The sequence below is a fragment of the Phodopus roborovskii genome, unplaced genomic scaffold (genome assembly GCF_943737965.1).
Source record: "Phodopus roborovskii unplaced genomic scaffold, PHOROB, whole genome shotgun sequence".
NCBI lineage: Eukaryota > Metazoa > Chordata > Mammalia > Rodentia > Cricetidae > Phodopus > Phodopus roborovskii.
This window is the reverse complement of record NW_026125295.1, coordinates 14,241,841-14,257,494: the sequence shown is the minus strand read 5'-3', so window position 1 is coordinate 14,257,494 and position 15,654 is coordinate 14,241,841. Positions and strand designations below refer to the sequence as shown.

At 51.0% G+C, this 15,654-nt stretch overlaps 1 protein-coding gene across 1 annotated transcript; it reads right to left on the bottom strand.

The window, feature by feature from the left end:
* Positions 1-10,803: 10,803 nt before the first annotated feature.
* Positions 10,804-14,095, bottom strand: Gnat1 (G protein subunit alpha transducin 1). The gene is made up of 8 exons (XM_051204871.1): positions 13,721-14,095; positions 12,504-12,546; positions 12,275-12,416; positions 12,029-12,186; positions 11,784-11,912; positions 11,435-11,564; positions 11,097-11,250; positions 10,804-10,994 (listed from the first exon to the last, which is right to left on the bottom strand). Exons 1-8 carry the CDS (start codon positions 13,824-13,826, stop codon positions 10,804-10,806), a joined length of 1,053 nt encoding a protein of 350 aa, XP_051060828.1. The 5' UTR covers positions 13,827-14,095.
* Between the last annotated feature and the right edge of the window lie 1,559 nt (positions 14,096-15,654).

Below are 15,654 nucleotides of genomic sequence, written 5' to 3'. Positions count from 1 at the left end.
AGTTTCCCTCTGTAACACAAGGAAATGGCTGTCTTTCCCTCAGGCCAGAGAGAGGAGAAAGCTGTGAGCCATGAATTTAGGACTAGATGCTGGCTAGGAGGGCCAGGGAGCTAGGAGACTAAACAAAACAGCTCCGGGATGGTGACAAACCCCCCCCCCGAAAGTCAAGCCTCCTTTTCTGGTAGCTAGATGATAAAGGGAAGTTTTCATCCTCAGCTGAGGTTGACGTAATTGTCAGACCAGAGTTTACCGTGTCATGAAGAGCCACTAGACTCCCACCCCAAAACAGCACAGGGAGCTGGGTAGAGCGGCACATGCCTGCAATCCCAGCCCTCCAGAGGGGAGAGGGGAGACAAAATGGCATGAGACAGAACCGCCTTGGATACTCACGGGAGGTATTTGTCAAGGGGTAATGGCACCAACTGGCAGTTCCCAAGGGCCCAGGCCAGGCTCAAGGTTCTCAGCACGTGAGGATTGGGGTCCTCCACCCAAACTGAACAGGACCAGAAACCTGCTGAGCTGGGCTGCTGTGGGAAGACTGGAGTGTGATGAGGGGGTCCCTGGGTAAGGCCAGTCATGGCTAAGCCGGGGGAAGGGTGACTGTTTGTTGTTGCTGGGCCTGGACCCCTGCCAGGGTAAACAGAGCTCCGAGGCCTTTTTCACCACCTGCAGAATCTCCCAGCCCAGCCTGCCTTAGGACACCGATGGCTGCCAGGCACCCTCTCCCAGAGGTCTGAGGAAATGCCTGCCCATGTAACTGCCTGCGTGTTGGTGGTAACTTCCAAGAGAGGGAGAGCTTTGTCTGTGGCATCAGCCCAGCTCTTGCCTCCGTTCCCTAATCCTCACATTTCAAACACAGGGCTAAAAGGCAGCCAGGCATGTGGGATGGACCTTGGGGTCCTAGGATCTTATAGGCCCTCCTTCCAAGGCCCTTTGCTCTTCTCAGCCCTAGCCTATCCAGCCTCTCCTGGGGCAGCCTCTTCAGAAAACCCACTCTGCTCGGTTCCTTGAGACCCTTTCCAACAGTCACCCTGTGTTCACCTCTAACCTAGTCCTTGGGTCCACGGGTTGCATGGATACCTGCAGGCCCCTCCCTCACACTCCCCTCCTCCAAACCTGCCCCTGGTCAGCCATTCCTCCACACGTAGCCTGGCTGACCACACACGGCCCTACTGTTCCTAGAACATGCCAGACCTCAGGCTCCTGTGCCTCTGCCCTTGTGCCTCCCTGATTTGAGATCCTCACCGTCATACATCCTTGTCAGCCTCTGATTTGTCCTATAGCACCCAAAGGTGACCACCCCTGAGAGCACTGCCCAGATCGACAAAGAACCAGCCATTCCAGAGCTGGCAGCGGCCACCCAATCAACTGCCCTCCCCGCAGGCGCAGCCTCAGCATCTTCATGGTCTCCATAGGGCATCTCGAGGAGGAATGGCGCAGAATGAGCGCACAAGTGATTGAGAGCCCAGTGGAGGAGCAGCCTGGGGGCCAGACTCAGCCCAGGGGAGAGAGGGGGCAGCCCAGGGTTGGAAGAGAAAGGAAACTCCAGGGAGAGACTGGTACATGATGGGATCAGTGCTCGTAGACTCCTGGCCATGTGCAGGGGTGAGATACTTGTTAAGGAGGCATGTTGGGGATTCAGGGGTTTCAGGGCAGAGGGGACTCCTGTTTTACACTCCAGGGTAGAAGACCAGACCCATGCTCCTGATAACACTGGCTCATTGTTCAGTGCCCAGGAGGCTGCTCTTTGGGAACATTATAGAATGTAGAAGTAGGTAGGGCAGTGATCCATAGGTGATCCTATTTATATGTCCCCAGCTTGGGCCCCTAGAGCTGGTGGCCTCCCAGCCAAGGCCTGGTTCCCGCGGTCTGGCATGCCTGCCCTCTTCTCTGAGATCTGGCCCCTAGCTTCTCTGGCCACTGAAGCAGCTTAATGAGCCCAGGTCACATGGACTGTGCTGCTGCTGTGGGAGGGTCCAAACTCCCAGTGGTCATCGAGCCAGGCCTTGACGTCAGTGGCATTAACCATCCACTTGTCTAATCTCCGGCTAGTGGCCGGGCCAGGCTAGACCTGTCAGAGCCAGAGCTGAAGATCATGAGGGCACTTCAGGGACACTTTGAGGTTTCAGGCAGACAAGGTGGCCGGAGTGTGCATAATAAATGTCCCCCTACATGACAGATGTGACCATGGTGCTTTCTCCGATCTCGGCCCCGGAGTGTGAATTAGGCATCAGGCACTCACTGAGCTTATTTCTCAGAGTGTATTTACACTGGTATGGTAAATGAAGCTAAGGATTTCTGCCTAGGAGACTCTCCTCATGGGCGGGGCAGCTTGAGGCCAGGCAGTGTCCCCATCACACAGGACTTAGGTATATTATTATGTCCCAGAGCCTGTGCTCAGAACCATCTTTGGAGCATGGAGTCCTGTTCATATATAGAGTCGAAGTTGTTCTCTACGCTTTACTCAAGAAGGGTTTCTCCAGCTGGGCGATGGTGACACACGCCTGTAATTCTAGGACTCGGGAGGCAGAGGCAGGTGGATCTCTGTGGCTTTGAGTCCAGCCTGGTCTACAGAGTGAGTTCCAAGACAGCTAAGACCCTGTCTCAAACCAACAACAACAATAACAGGGTTTCCCCAAACAGAGCAGCTATGTGGAAGAAGCCATTAGTTCCTTTCTCATTAATACACTCTCTTCCCAACATCTCAATTCCTCACACATTCCCTTGTCACTACCCACTAACCCACCTCATCTTAATAAACAGCTCAGGAAGAAGGCCTCAGCAGAGGTAAACAGCTTCACCTCAGCCAGCCCTAGACCAGAATGCTCTTCCCTTCTCTGGGCTGTCCTCCCTCAGGCTCCTGGACAGACCCTCATAGCTACTACCCACATGTGCTCTGGGCTCCCTGAGGCATGTAGCATCCCATGCGCAGGTCCCAGGACCCTCCCTCTCTCTGCAGTCTCCGAGGTTCCCAGTTCCACTTTATCTTCTGGATTCTGCCTGGTCACAAGGACCACGTGCCTCCTAGACTCCTTCCTCAGTGGCCACAGGTACAGACTCAGCATGACCATTCCTGCTTTTGGTTGAGGTGTGTGCTTTGCCAACTCAGTGTTGATCCAGAGCTCTGCCACCCAGCATCCTGCCTCATAGGTCCAGGCTCTGCTGGGTACTGAAGACAAGCCTCTTCCTCCTGTGTCTCCCAGCTCCTCATATTTCTCCATGCTCAGGAAACAAACCAAACCAAACAAACAAACAAAAAATGTGTGTCCCTATATGTCTTTTTCCCCCCTTTTTTTCCTCTTAAAAAAATTTCCAGGTGGTAATAGCACATGCCTTAAATCCCAGCACTTAAGAACGTTCTACAAAAATAAATAAATGAAGAAAAGTTACCACATTTATTTCTTTTCCTTTCCTCTCCTCACACTTCTCTCTCTCTCTCTCTCCCTCTGTCTCTCACCCCCCTATCTTTGGTTTTTCAAGGCAGGGTTTCTCTGTATTGTTTTGGAGCCTGTCCTGGAACTTGCTCTGTAGACCAGGCCAGTAAACTCACAGAGATCCGCCTGCCTCTGCCCCCCCCCCCCCAGTGCTGGGATTAAAGGCGTGCGCCACTAATGCCCGGCCCTCTTTCTCTCTCTTTTTGAGACAGGGTGTCACTATATAGAATCCTCTATGTAGACCATGCTGACCTTGAACTCAAGAGACTTGCCTGACTCTGCCTCGAGTACTGGGATTGAAGGTGTTACACAATCATACCTGGCTTTCCCCGTGTTTTTCAATAGGGTTTCATGTGATCTAGGCTAGACATGAAATTACTAGGATGCTCAGGCTGCCTTCAAAATCGTCATTGCTATGTCCTGCTTGTTTTGATCTTTTTGTGGCAGTGTCTCCCATGCTTTGGGCTGACCTCAAGCTTCCTATGGATCCGAGTGGTCCTGACCTCCTGATCTTCCCGAATACTAACTATCCAAGGCATGCACTGCTAAACCCTGCTAAAATATGTTTGTTTTTTTAAGAGAGGGAGAGAGAGAGAGTTACTGGGGATTTAATTCAGGACCTTGCACAAACATGTTGGAGATTACCTACATGAATGACCACACTCAGCATTTAAAACTTTAATGATTTTTTTTCTGGAGTATATTTCACAAATATCATTGCATTTAGCCACTAAAACGGGGCAATAAAATGATAATAAATTGTGTATTCTGTAGAAGTAAAACACTTAAGATTCAAGTAATGTGGGGAATGTAGCTCAGGGGCAGAGCGCTTGCTTAGCACTCTATAGTCTAAGCTAGCCTGGAACTAACTATGTAGACCAGGCTGGCCTCCCTGGTTCTGCTCTTTAGGTGATGGGTTATACAGGTGAGTCTCCACTCCTCACATCAGCTTTTTTAAAAAAAAATTAAAAACTATTTAATGTTCTGTATCTGTATAGATACATATCTCAAAAAGCAAGTGGTGACTGAGAATTCTTTAGTATGGACAGGACCCTGGGTCCAAAGTCCAGACCAAGAAAAAGGCGGGGTGTTACAGGAGAAGATCGAGGCATGGTGGTATGTGCATTCCCAGCACTTAGTAGGTGGAGGCAGAATTGCTAATTCCAAGTCAACCTAGGCTATGTAGTAAATCCTATCTCAAAAACAAAAGAAATCACCATGGTGGTAGAGGCAGGTGGATATCTGTGACTTTGAAGCCAGACTGGTCTACAAAGTGAGTTTCAGGACAGCCAAAGCTGTTATACAGAGAAACTCTGTCTTGAAAAACCAGAAAATTAAAAAAAAAAAAAAATATATATATAGCAAAAATAGAAAAAGAAAGCATATATAGGAACAGATATTTTTCTGTATATTTCAGGCTCCAATAAATCTTGGCATGCTTTCTTGAATTTTTATAATTTTGTTCACAGTGAATTTTGCATTAATTTTAATTTTTAAAAAGTTTTATTTATGATTGTGTATATATGGTGTGTGTGCATGTGTGTACCAGTGCAAATGTGGATGGAGGTCAGAGGACAATTTTGTGGGATCAATTCTCATCTTCTGTCTTTATGTGGGTTCTAGGGATGCAACTCAGGTTTGCTTGGCAAATGGTTTACCCATTGAGACATCTTAGTGACCCTAATTCTGATTTTAAAGGTGTGTGACACCATACTGTACTATGTAAAAGAATATTTGGAAGCTGGGCAGTGGTGGTGCATGCCTTTAAACCCAGCCCTTAGGAGGCAGAGGCAGGATGATTTCTATGAGTCTGACTTCAGCCTGGACTGTAGAGTGAGTTCCAGGACAGCTAGGACTGTTGCACAGAAAAACCCTGTCTTGAAAAAAACAAAACATTTGGAGACAGTGTCTCTTTATGTATTCCTGGTTGGCCTGGAACTTGCCATGTAGACAAGGGTGGCTCAAACCCACAGAAATCAGCCTGCTGAAATTAAAGGCATGTGTGCCACCGTGCTCAGTTCCTGATTTATTTTTTAATATTAAATTCTTGTTTGTTTTTGATTATTTACTCATTTGTTTATTTGGAGGCATGGTTTCTCTGTGTAGCCCTGACTGCCCTGCCTCCCTGAGTGCTGGGATTAAAGATGTGCTAGCAGCTAAGGCTCCTAAGTGCTGAGACCTCTCTCTCCAGCCCCTCGGTTTTTTTTAAGGGTATTTTGTTATTGATTATGTTTGTGTGTGGGTGTGAGTACAGGTGTGTGTATCTGTGTGTGGGCGTGTGGGGGTGAGTACAGGTGTGTGTATCTGTGTGTAGGTGTGAGTACAGGTGTGTGTATCTGTGTGTGGGTGTGTGGGGGTGAGTACAGGTGTGTGTATCTGTGTGTGGGTGTGAGTACAGGTGTGTGTATCTGTGTGTGGGTGTGTAGGTGTGAGTACAGGTGTGTGTATCTGTGTGTGGGTGTGTGGGTGTGAGTACAGGTGTGTGTATCTGTGTGGGTGTGTGGGTGTGAGTACAGGTGTGTGTATCTGTGTGTGGGTGTGTGGGGGTGAGTACAGGTGTGTGTATCTGTGTGTGGGTGTGAGTACAGGTGTGTGTATCTGTGTGTGGGTGTGTGGGTGTGAGTACAGGTGTGTGTATCTGTGTGTGTGGGTGTGTGTACAGGTGTGTGTGGGTGTGTGGGTGTGAGTACAGGTGTGTGTATCTGTGTGTGGGTGTGTGGGTGTGAGTACAGGTGTGTGTATCTGTGTATGGGTGTGAGTACAGGTGTGTGTATCTGTGTGGGTGTGTGGGTGTGAGTACAGGTGTGTGTATCTGTGTGGGTGTGTGGGTGTGAGTACAGGTGTGTGTATCTGTGTGGGTGTGTGGGTGTGAGTACAGGTGTGTGTATCTGTGTGTGGGTGTGTGGGTGTGAGTACAGGTGTGTGTATCTGTGTGGGTGTGTGGGTGTGAGTACAGGTGTGTGTATCTGTGTGTGGGTGTGTGGGTGTGAGTACAGGTGTGTGTATCTGTGTGTGGGTGTGTGGGTGTGAGTACAGGTGTGTGTATCTGTGTGGGTGTGTGGGTGTGAGTACAGGTGTGTGTATCTGTGTGTGGGTGTGTGGGTGTGAGTACAGGTGTGTGTATCTGTGTGGGTGTGTGGGTGTGAGTACAGGTGTGTGTATCTGTGTGTGGGTGTGTGGGTGTGAGTACAGGTGTGTGTATCTGTGTGGGTGTGAGTACAGGTGTGTGTATCTGTGTGTGGGTGTGTGGGTGTGAGTACAGGTGTGTGTATCTGTGTGTGGGTGTGTGGGTGTGAGTACAGGTGTGTGTATCTGTGTGGGTGTGAGTACAGGTGTGTGTATCTGTGTGTGGGTGTGTAGGTGTGAGTACAGGTGTGTGTGGGTGTGTGGGTGTGAGTACAGGTGTGTGTATCTGTGTGGGTGTGTGGGTGTGAGTACAGGTGTGTGTATCTGTGTGGGTGTGTGGGTGTGAGTACAGGTGTGTGTATCTGTGTGGGTGTGTAGGTGTGAGTACAGGTGTGTGTATCTGTGTGTGGGTGTGTGGGGGTGAGTACAGGTGTGTGTATCTGTGTGTGGGTGTGTAGGTGTGAGTACAGGTGTGTGTATCTGTGTGTGGGTGTGTAGGTGTGAGTACAGGTGTGTGTATCTGTGTGTGGGTGTGAGTACAGGTGTGTGTATCTGTGTGTGGGTGTGTAGGTGTGAGTACAGGTGTGTGTATCTGTGTGTGGGTGTGTGTACAGGTGTGTGTATCTGTGTGGGTGTGTGTACAGGTGTGTGTATCTGTGTGGGTGTGAGTACAGGTGTGTGTATCTGTGTGGGTGTGTAGGAGTGAGTACAGGTGTGTCTATCTGTGTGGGTGTGTGGGTGTGAGTACAGGTGTGTGTATCTGTGTGTGGGTGTGTGGGTGCGAGTACAGGTGTGTGTATCTGTGTGTGGGTGTGTGGGTGTGAGTACAGGTGTGTGTATCTGTGTGGGTGTGAGTACAGGTGTGTGTATCTGTGTGTGGGTGTGTAGGTGTGAGTACAGGTGTGTGTATCTGTGTGTGGGTGTGTAGGTGTGAGTACAGGTGTGTGTATCTGTGTGGGTGTGAGTACAGGTGTGTGTATCTGTGTGTGGGTGTGTAGGTGTGAGTACAGGTGTGTGTATCTGTGTGGGTGTGAGTACAGGTGTGTGTATCTGTGTGTGGGTGTGTAGGTGTGAGTACAGGTGTGTGTATCTGTGTGTGGGTGTGAGTACAGGTGTGTGTATCTGTGTGTGGGTGTGTAGGTGTGAGTACAGGTGTGTGTATCTGTGTGGGGGTGAGTACAGGTGTGTGTATCTGTGTGGGTGTGTGGGTGTGAGTACAGGTGTGTGTATCTGTGTGGGTGTGAGTACAGGTGTGTGTATCTGTGTGGGTGTGTGGGTGTGAGTACAGGTGTGTGTATCTGTGTGTGGGTGTGTGGGTGTGAGTACAGGTGTGTGTATCTGTGTGTGGGTGTGTGGGTGTGAGTACAGGTGTGTGTATCTGTGTGTGGGTGTGTGGGTGTGAGTACAGGTGTGTGTATCTGTGTGTGGGTGTGTGGGTGTGAGTACAGGTGTGTGTATCTGTGTGTGGGTGTGTGGGTGTGAGTACAGGTGTGTGTATCTGTGTGGGTGTGAGTACAGGTGTGTGTATCTGTGTGTGGGGGTGTAGGTGTGAGTACAGGTGTGTGTATCTGTGTGTGGGTGTGTGTACAGGTGTGTGTATCTGTGTGTGGGTGTGTGGGTGTGTGTACAGGTGTGTGTATCTGTGTGTGGGTGTGTGGGTGTGTGTACAGGTGTGTGTATCTGTGTGTGGGTGTGAGTACAGGTGTGTGTATCTGTGTGTGGGTGTGTGGGTGTGAGTACAGGTGTGTGTACAGGTGTGTGTGGGTGTGTGGGTGTGAGTACAGGTGTGTGTATCTGTGTGGGTGTGTGGGTGTGAGTACAGGTGTGTGTATCTGTGTGTGGGTGTGTGTACAGGTGTGTGTATCTGTGTGTGGGTGTGTGGGTGTGAGTACAGGTGTGTGTATCTGTGTGTGGGTGTGTGGGTGTGAGTACAGGTGTGTGTATCTGTGTGTGGGTGTGAGTACAGGTGTGTGTATCTGTGTGGGTGTGTGGGTGTGAGTACAGATGCCTTCTGAAGCCGGAAGAAAGCATCAGATCCTCTGGCACTGTAGTTACAGGTGGCTGTGATCAGCCTGCTGTGAGAACCAAACTCAGATCCTCTGTAAGAGCGATACGTGCTCTTAACAGCTGTTTCTCCAGTTGCCCTAATTCTGATTTAAAAAGGGGGCAGTGTCTCTCTATGTAGCCCTGATTGACCTGGAACTTGCTACATAGACCAAGATAGTCTCACACAGAAACCCACCTGCGCTGCTTCCTAAGTGCTGGGATTAAAAATACTACCACACCAGGCCCTTGGAGGCCACTTTTGCCTCGTCCTAATCCTAGCCACAGTCAGTCCCAGCTTTGAGAGCCTCTGTAAATCCTCATTACCTCCACCTGGCATCTGACCCGCTCCACAGGGTCCCCACCCATCTTCCCCTTCCCTGCTCACTGAGCTCCCATGCTCCCAAGTCCAAGTGCTCAGCCAGGTCCCAAGCGGGTCGCTGTCAGATGAACTTCTGCCTCAGACCTCCTTGTCACTAGGTGTCTTTGAAGAAGCAAGCCTATAATCAATCCTGGCACTCAGACTCTGAGGCAGGGGGATGATAAGTTCACAGCCAGCCTAGGCTACCTAGTAAGACCTTGTCTCAAACAATTAAACAAAAAACTCCCTGCTGATCTGAGACTGCCCCAGTAACATTTCCCATATCCCTCAGCCTCGGTCAAAGGTCATGAATCAGACCCATTACCCCCTCCAAGATCCCCAGAGCCCAAGTCAGGCCAGGTACTTTACCTTGAAGCAAGGGGTCGTCTTCCTACATCACTGATGTATAATAATACTTAAATGTCCAGGACTCATGGTAAGCTCCCTACACCGACCCAAGAAAGGACAGCAGAGCTGGTGCAAAGGTTTATTGCTAAGCCTGTACACATACCGAAGGAAAAGAACAGATGATGCCCTAGCCTTGCTGGACAGAAGCACTGTGTCTCCAACAGCAGCGCTCACTCTGGTCCACAGGCTTAAGCAAAGACTTGCTGCTTGGTGAAGGAAGTAGAAGGGGCTGGGGGTGTTATCTCTAATGGTTCAGGCATGGTTTCCAGTTCACTCTCTCTAGTAATGGGCCCTGAATCAGGAGGGACAACAGAGTCACATGAAGTTGCCTGTAACCTCACATGGGACATTCTTTGCCCATGGTTAATCGATAGGAGTTGGACTCTGCCCTCAGCCACCCCTCAGCATAGCTTGATTATTGGTCACAGCTGATGTCAGTAGTACCCTCCTTCAATACACCATACCCTGACCAGCTAGCCCTGAGTATTGTGTGTGGGTGGAAGAGGTGGGCTATGGAAGTTCCAAGGACAGAGGGGAAGACCCAGAGGGAGAAGGGACTGGGAGATGCCCTGAGACTGGAATTTGGGGATGGGTTTGGCTAGTGTCTCTCCCTGGTACCCACCTCAAAGTCACTGACTATGCGTGTCTACACAGACCAGAGCTTGGAATTTGGATCCCTTGGCTGCTGGGAGGGACAGTCACTGACCACAGGGAGGACAGATGTTGGACTTGTCATATGCAGGTAGCAGGCTGGGAGGACCTGCTTGCTGGCAAGCAGCCGGCCTGCTTGAGGGAGGGATACCTCGAGCCCTTCATGAAAGCTGGGGAGGGCAGGGAGATCCACCAGGTGAGCTGCTCCTGCCGCTGCTGGGGGAAGGGCGTCAGGAGACCGGGTCATTTGGGCACTGCTGAGTCACTGTGAGCGCCAGCTGTCCCAAGTCCTGCCTTGTCCTAGTTGAGGCTAGTTGCTGTGGGTCCAAGAGGCCAGTGCAGCCAGGCGTTGAAGGGCAGGGTAGGGTTGGGGACTTGGGGGAGGGTCCTGCACTCGAAGCTTCAGGGCTTTGGTGTGGCTAGTGGAGCAGAGGTTGAGACACAGGAGCTATTGGGGACTACAGGGCTGCTGGGCTACGGAGTCTCGGAGCAAGGGACGCACATGAATCCAGGTATCTGTGAAGAGAAAAGGGAAAGGAACCTCAGCATCCTTGAGCAGCAAAACAAATGAGATTAGTCGTTGTCGGGGTAGCCCTGGAACCTATGCACCTGGACTTTGGGGAGGGGAGAGGCCTCTGGTAGTGGCCTCGGGGTGGGGTTTAGAGATGGGCAGCAGGGAATAGGGCAGTTTGGAGCAGTGAGCACCTGGAGGAACTAAGGGCAAAGTTGGGGTCCTGAGATTACATTGAAAGACAGTGTCTGACAAGCTAGGACCCCACCTCAGAAGAGCCCGCAGTCTTTGAGGTTCTCCTTGATGATAATATCGGTGACAGCGTCAAAGACAAACTTGACGTTCTGTGTGTCCGTGGCGCAAGTCATGTGAGAATAGATTTCCTTCACATCACGTCGCATGTTAAGCTCGAGGAACTGCACTTTGATGTAGTTGCCAGCATCCTCGTAAGTGTTAGGTCCTGCGGCAGAGGGCAGCACTCACTGCGCAGGAAGACCTTCCGCGGGAAGGAGCGCGGCGGGAATCGTGGGACCGGGGCACCGCCTGGCGGTGGGAATCTCACCATCGTAATCGGGGAAGCAGATGCTGAGGTGTGCCTTTTTTATCTTCTCGGAGAAAACGTCCTTCTTGTTGAGGAAGAGCACGATGGATGTAGTGGCGAAGTAGCGATGATTGCAGATGCTGTTGAACAGGTGCAGGCTCTCGTGCATTCGATTCTGGGGAAGGTAGAGGTTGTTGGGCACCAAGCTACTCAGGCAGCTGTCCCTTGGTCCCTGGGCTCCGGGGACTTAGGCGCCTTCTCAACCCAACAGCTCCTAGACAGCCTCTGCTTCCTGAGTCTCAGTGGCTCCCCTGGCTCTACCTCCCTTCTCAAACACTCAGGCCCAGCTTGGCACTCACCACTTCGTCGTCCTCCACCAGCACCATGTCGTAAGCACTCAGTGCAGCGATGAAAATGATGCAGGTCACACCCTCGAAGCAGTGGATCCACTTTTTGCGCTCGGAACGCTGCCCGCCCACATCGAACATTCTGCAGGACAGAACCGTGTCCGGATTCAGACCCGTGTATCCGGTTGCCTGGATATGCCCACTGGCACCCCCTTTTTTTTTTTTTTTCTAAGCTGGCTGGAGAGTCCTCATATGAATTGGCGTGTGAGGTGACCAGCCTTTCTCCTGGCAAGGGTAGAGCCTTTGCTCAGGACAGTGAAGTTTCGGTCAGGCTAGCTGAACAAGAGTGCAGGGGTCTTACCTGAAGTTGAGATCCTTGAAAGAGAACTGGGTCTCGATGATGCCAGTGGTTTTGACACGAGAACGCAACACATCCTGCTCAGTGGGCACATACCCTGGAGTCACCAGGCGCTCTAGGTCTGAAAGATAGCTGAGGGAGTGGGCCAGTGGGCGTGAGTGAGTGAGTGAGCGGTGTGGGAGACCCCCAGGCTGGGTCCTGCCCACCCACCTCCTCTGCTCCCGGCACGCTCCTGTTGGTGCACTCACTAGCCAGCAGAGTCATTGAGCTGGTACTCCGAGGCTCGTTCAAAGCAAGCTTGGATACCCGAGTCTTTCCACAAGCGCTGAATTATGTCAGACATCTCCTTGGGCATTGTGCCTTCCTCAATAGTATCCGCCATGTGCATCAGCTTACGGGCATCATCCTGAGGGTAGGGGTAGGTAGTGGTTGTGAAGCTGAGCCTAGCCTGGTGCCTTGGCCCCAGGGCCCCAAGGACTGATACTCTGCCTCACCTGTCGGGCTGAATCTCCATACTGAATGTTGAGCGTGGTCATAGCACGGACAATGGCCAGGATGGACTGCAGAGTGTTGCCATAGATGATGGCAATGAACTCCAGGCATTCTTCCAGTGAATAACCATCCTGGTGGATAATTCTGCAGCCAAGACCGGAAGAGTCAGAGCTTCCTGGGCTGGTAGGGAAGGGCTATCGCTAGGGGCTTTAGAATGGGCGGGAAACTCACTTCATCTGCTTGACAATGGTGCTTTTCCCGGATTCACCAGCACCTGGAAGGAAAGCTGTGCCTCAGAGCTGCACTGATTGATCAGCACTGACCTGTAGATCAGAGCCCTGGGGTACCAGCTAGAACTCTAGATACACTAGCCCTCGTTTCCATCCAAAGTAAAGTCTTGAAGACCCCTGAGGGTCTTGGTTGTAAATGACAAAAAAAAAAAAAAAAAAAGGACTTATATCAGTTCATGCATGGGGGGTGGGGGTGATATCCCCAAGATTTGGTGAATAGAGCCTTTATTATGTTGCAAGAGCAAAATAAGGAAACCTCTAGGGCCACCTTGTGGATTTTTCCAGTACTGCATGCACAGGATTCTCTGAATGGGACCAACCTCTGCTTTTCACCTAAAGACTAAAGAGATGTCTCTCAGAGGCTCAGAGGGAATTAGCACACTTAGATGGGGGAGAGGACAGAGCTGACATCCTTCCTGAGCCTGCCCTCCTCAAGGGTATTGGAAACAATTAATGGGATTTCCGGCTTAGCTTCTCGGCCTTTCTCCTGGGGGCCCTAGCTTAGTACCTCTGCCTGCCCCCTAAACCAGCAACTTTCCCTTGGGGGTTAAACAACAACAGTACCCCCATCTCTCCTCACTGTCCATGGGATCATGGACCTGGCTTTATTTATTCATGTAGGCATCAATACTTTCCACTTTCTCCCCTGCCCCCCACAATCCCCACCCCAGACAGGGTTTTTCTGTGTAGCCCTGACATCGGTCCACTTTCTTTAGCTGGCTCACCAATGATAAAATTCTGGCACCCAGTGCTTTTGCAGACATTGGTGACCCTAGGTATTTCTTAATCCCAAGGGAGAAAAGGCAGCCAAGAAGACCGGAGTCTTGTTGAGCAGGCCTGGAAAACCAAAGGCTATACCGTTAGGGCAAAGGTGTGCCAGAATGCACACATTTATTCAAAGGTGTGTTTGGTACACACTTGTGCAGAAAAAAAAGAGTGTCCCTAGGAAATTGCCACAGGATGACTAACCTTGGGGGACTGGGATATCACCTCCTGTCAGACCTCGCCGGCAATGGCTCCCACTCTGTGCCCTGCCCCACCACATTGTTACTCCCCCCCCCCCAAAGAATCCGGGCTTTGTGGAAAGACTGCTTGCCTAGCCCCAGGCTGCTGACCTGCAGCAGTCCCCTCCCCGACACTGGACAGCACCCTACCTACCCAGCAGCAGCAGCTTCACAGTTCGAGCGTCCTTCTCAGCATCTTCTTTTAGCTTCTTCTCCAGCTCTCTGGAATGCTTCTCCTCAGCACTGGCCCCAGCCCCCATGGTCCCAGCAGCAGGCAAAGGGACAGGGTAGGCAGCCTCTGGCCTCCTCAGACAACCTTTTGGCCCTAAAGCTGGCAACCAACTGGCTCTCCACAGACCTATGCAGGCCCTGGTGGGATTGCTTAGTGGGATTTGGGAGCTAGCAATGCCTGAGGGCCAATCAGGGACAAGGGCAGGTGAAGCTCAGTCTCCTAGCCTTTTAATCAGCCTGGCAAGGCCCCAATCCTTTGGCTGCTGACTCTGCACCCCTCTGCCTCCTCCAATTCTCCAGAAGAGACCAGACTGTCCACCCCTGTCCTATAGGAGTCTGTTGGGTATAGTTGAGGGGAAAGACCCTTTAGCCCCGGAAGTACAACTGGGGTTGGGGCTAGCAGGGCAATGCTAAGGACAGCACATGACCTCCCGCTTGCCCGGCTGTTGTTTGTGACCACTCTTTCTTGAGCTTACATGGAGCTTGGGGGAAGGTGATGCCCAAACCACAGCCCCATTTTCTGATTAGGAGGAGCACAGGGTCACATGATTAGCAGTGGTTCACAAGTGTGGGTGTCTCTGGATCAGAGGGTCTGTGCCTGATGGAAGCCACAAGGGAGTAGGTGACTTCATATTTGCCTCACATTCAGGGCTAAATGTGACCCCGAACATGGTCTCTACATGCCTTCTACAGGTTGAGTCTGCTATACATGCCTGGGTGTGTCTTTCTGTTCCTTACTAGAACCAAGTAATGACTACACTTGAGCCTGTATGTGAGTACATGTGCCCTCACACACCTGCTTATGTGATTATGCATGCAATGTGTGTGTGTGCTGGGGATCAAATCTAGGGATTCCTGCATGCTAGGCATGTACTTTACTCCTGAGCTGCACCCTATGCGCGCCTGTACAGGTGTTCATGTTTATTTTGCAGTGCTTTGTGTATGTTCATAGATGTCTGTTCACGTGTGCCTGAATGTGCTAATGTAACTGTGATAGACGCTCTACAGCCCAATTGTCTATGTATTTCGATGCACACCTATGTCCCTGTGTGTGCCAGTCCATGCTTATACATTTGTCTACATATACATGTATATTTAAGTGCAACAAACTAACTATAGAGGTGGCTAAACTCTGAATCTTTGGCAGATCTATTGTCAAATATAGACGCTGAAGCTTGGTGCTCCCTGGAGTAGGGGAGAGTTGGGGTTCACTTGCCCTTCTTCCATCTTGGGACCTGCACAGGGCACCACCAAAACGTGACAGTGTCCACTCTGGTCTGGAGACCTGCTCAGGGGTAGCAGCTGGTGAAATATGGCACCTGCTAAGCTCAACTCCTAGGTTCTGGAGACTTCCCATCTGCATACAATTGGAAACCCCACGTCTTCGGCTCCCAAGTTTCTCTGTATTAGTCTGGAGCCTCCTCGCTGGATTTCCTGAAACCAGACTCAACTGTGCAACAGACTACTAGGGGAGTGCCAGCATCCCAGGCACTGCGCATGGAGGCATCCCTAATCAGGACGTGTAGAAGTAGATACCCTGAACTGGCACTTTGGGCAATCATCCTGAGTGAGGAGGACTCTGCTCAGGAGCAAGACTGCTTCTTCTGTGCCACAAGGGTCTTGGGCACAGGAGCCCTGGCTAATTAAACCAGCCTGTTTTCTATATATGGATTCTTCTCCTTTATTTTTTTATTGGTGTTTTGTCTGCACATGTTTATGTGAAGAGTGTTGGATCCCCTGAAACTGGAGTTACAGTTGTGAGCTGCTGTGAACTGGGGTCCTCTTTTTGAAAGAACAGCCGGTGCTTTGAGCCCCTGAGCCATCTCCCCAGCCCCCAAATGAACTAAGTGCCAACAT

Excerpts from the sequence above, each read along its gene's own strand:
- Gnat1 (XM_051204871.1), bottom strand. The coding sequence starts at position 13,826 with ATGGGGGCTGGGGCCAGTGCTGAGGAGAAGCATTCCAGAGAGCTGGAG. Across the intron at positions 12,187-12,274 it reads ATGGAGATTCAGCCCGACAG|GATGATGCCCGTAAGCTGAT; the intron begins GTGAGGCAGAGT and ends CCCTACCCTCAG. Across the intron at positions 10,995-11,096 it reads CTGCTTCCCCGATTACGATG|GACCTAACACTTACGAGGAT; the intron begins GTGAGATTCCCA and ends CCTCTGCCGCAG.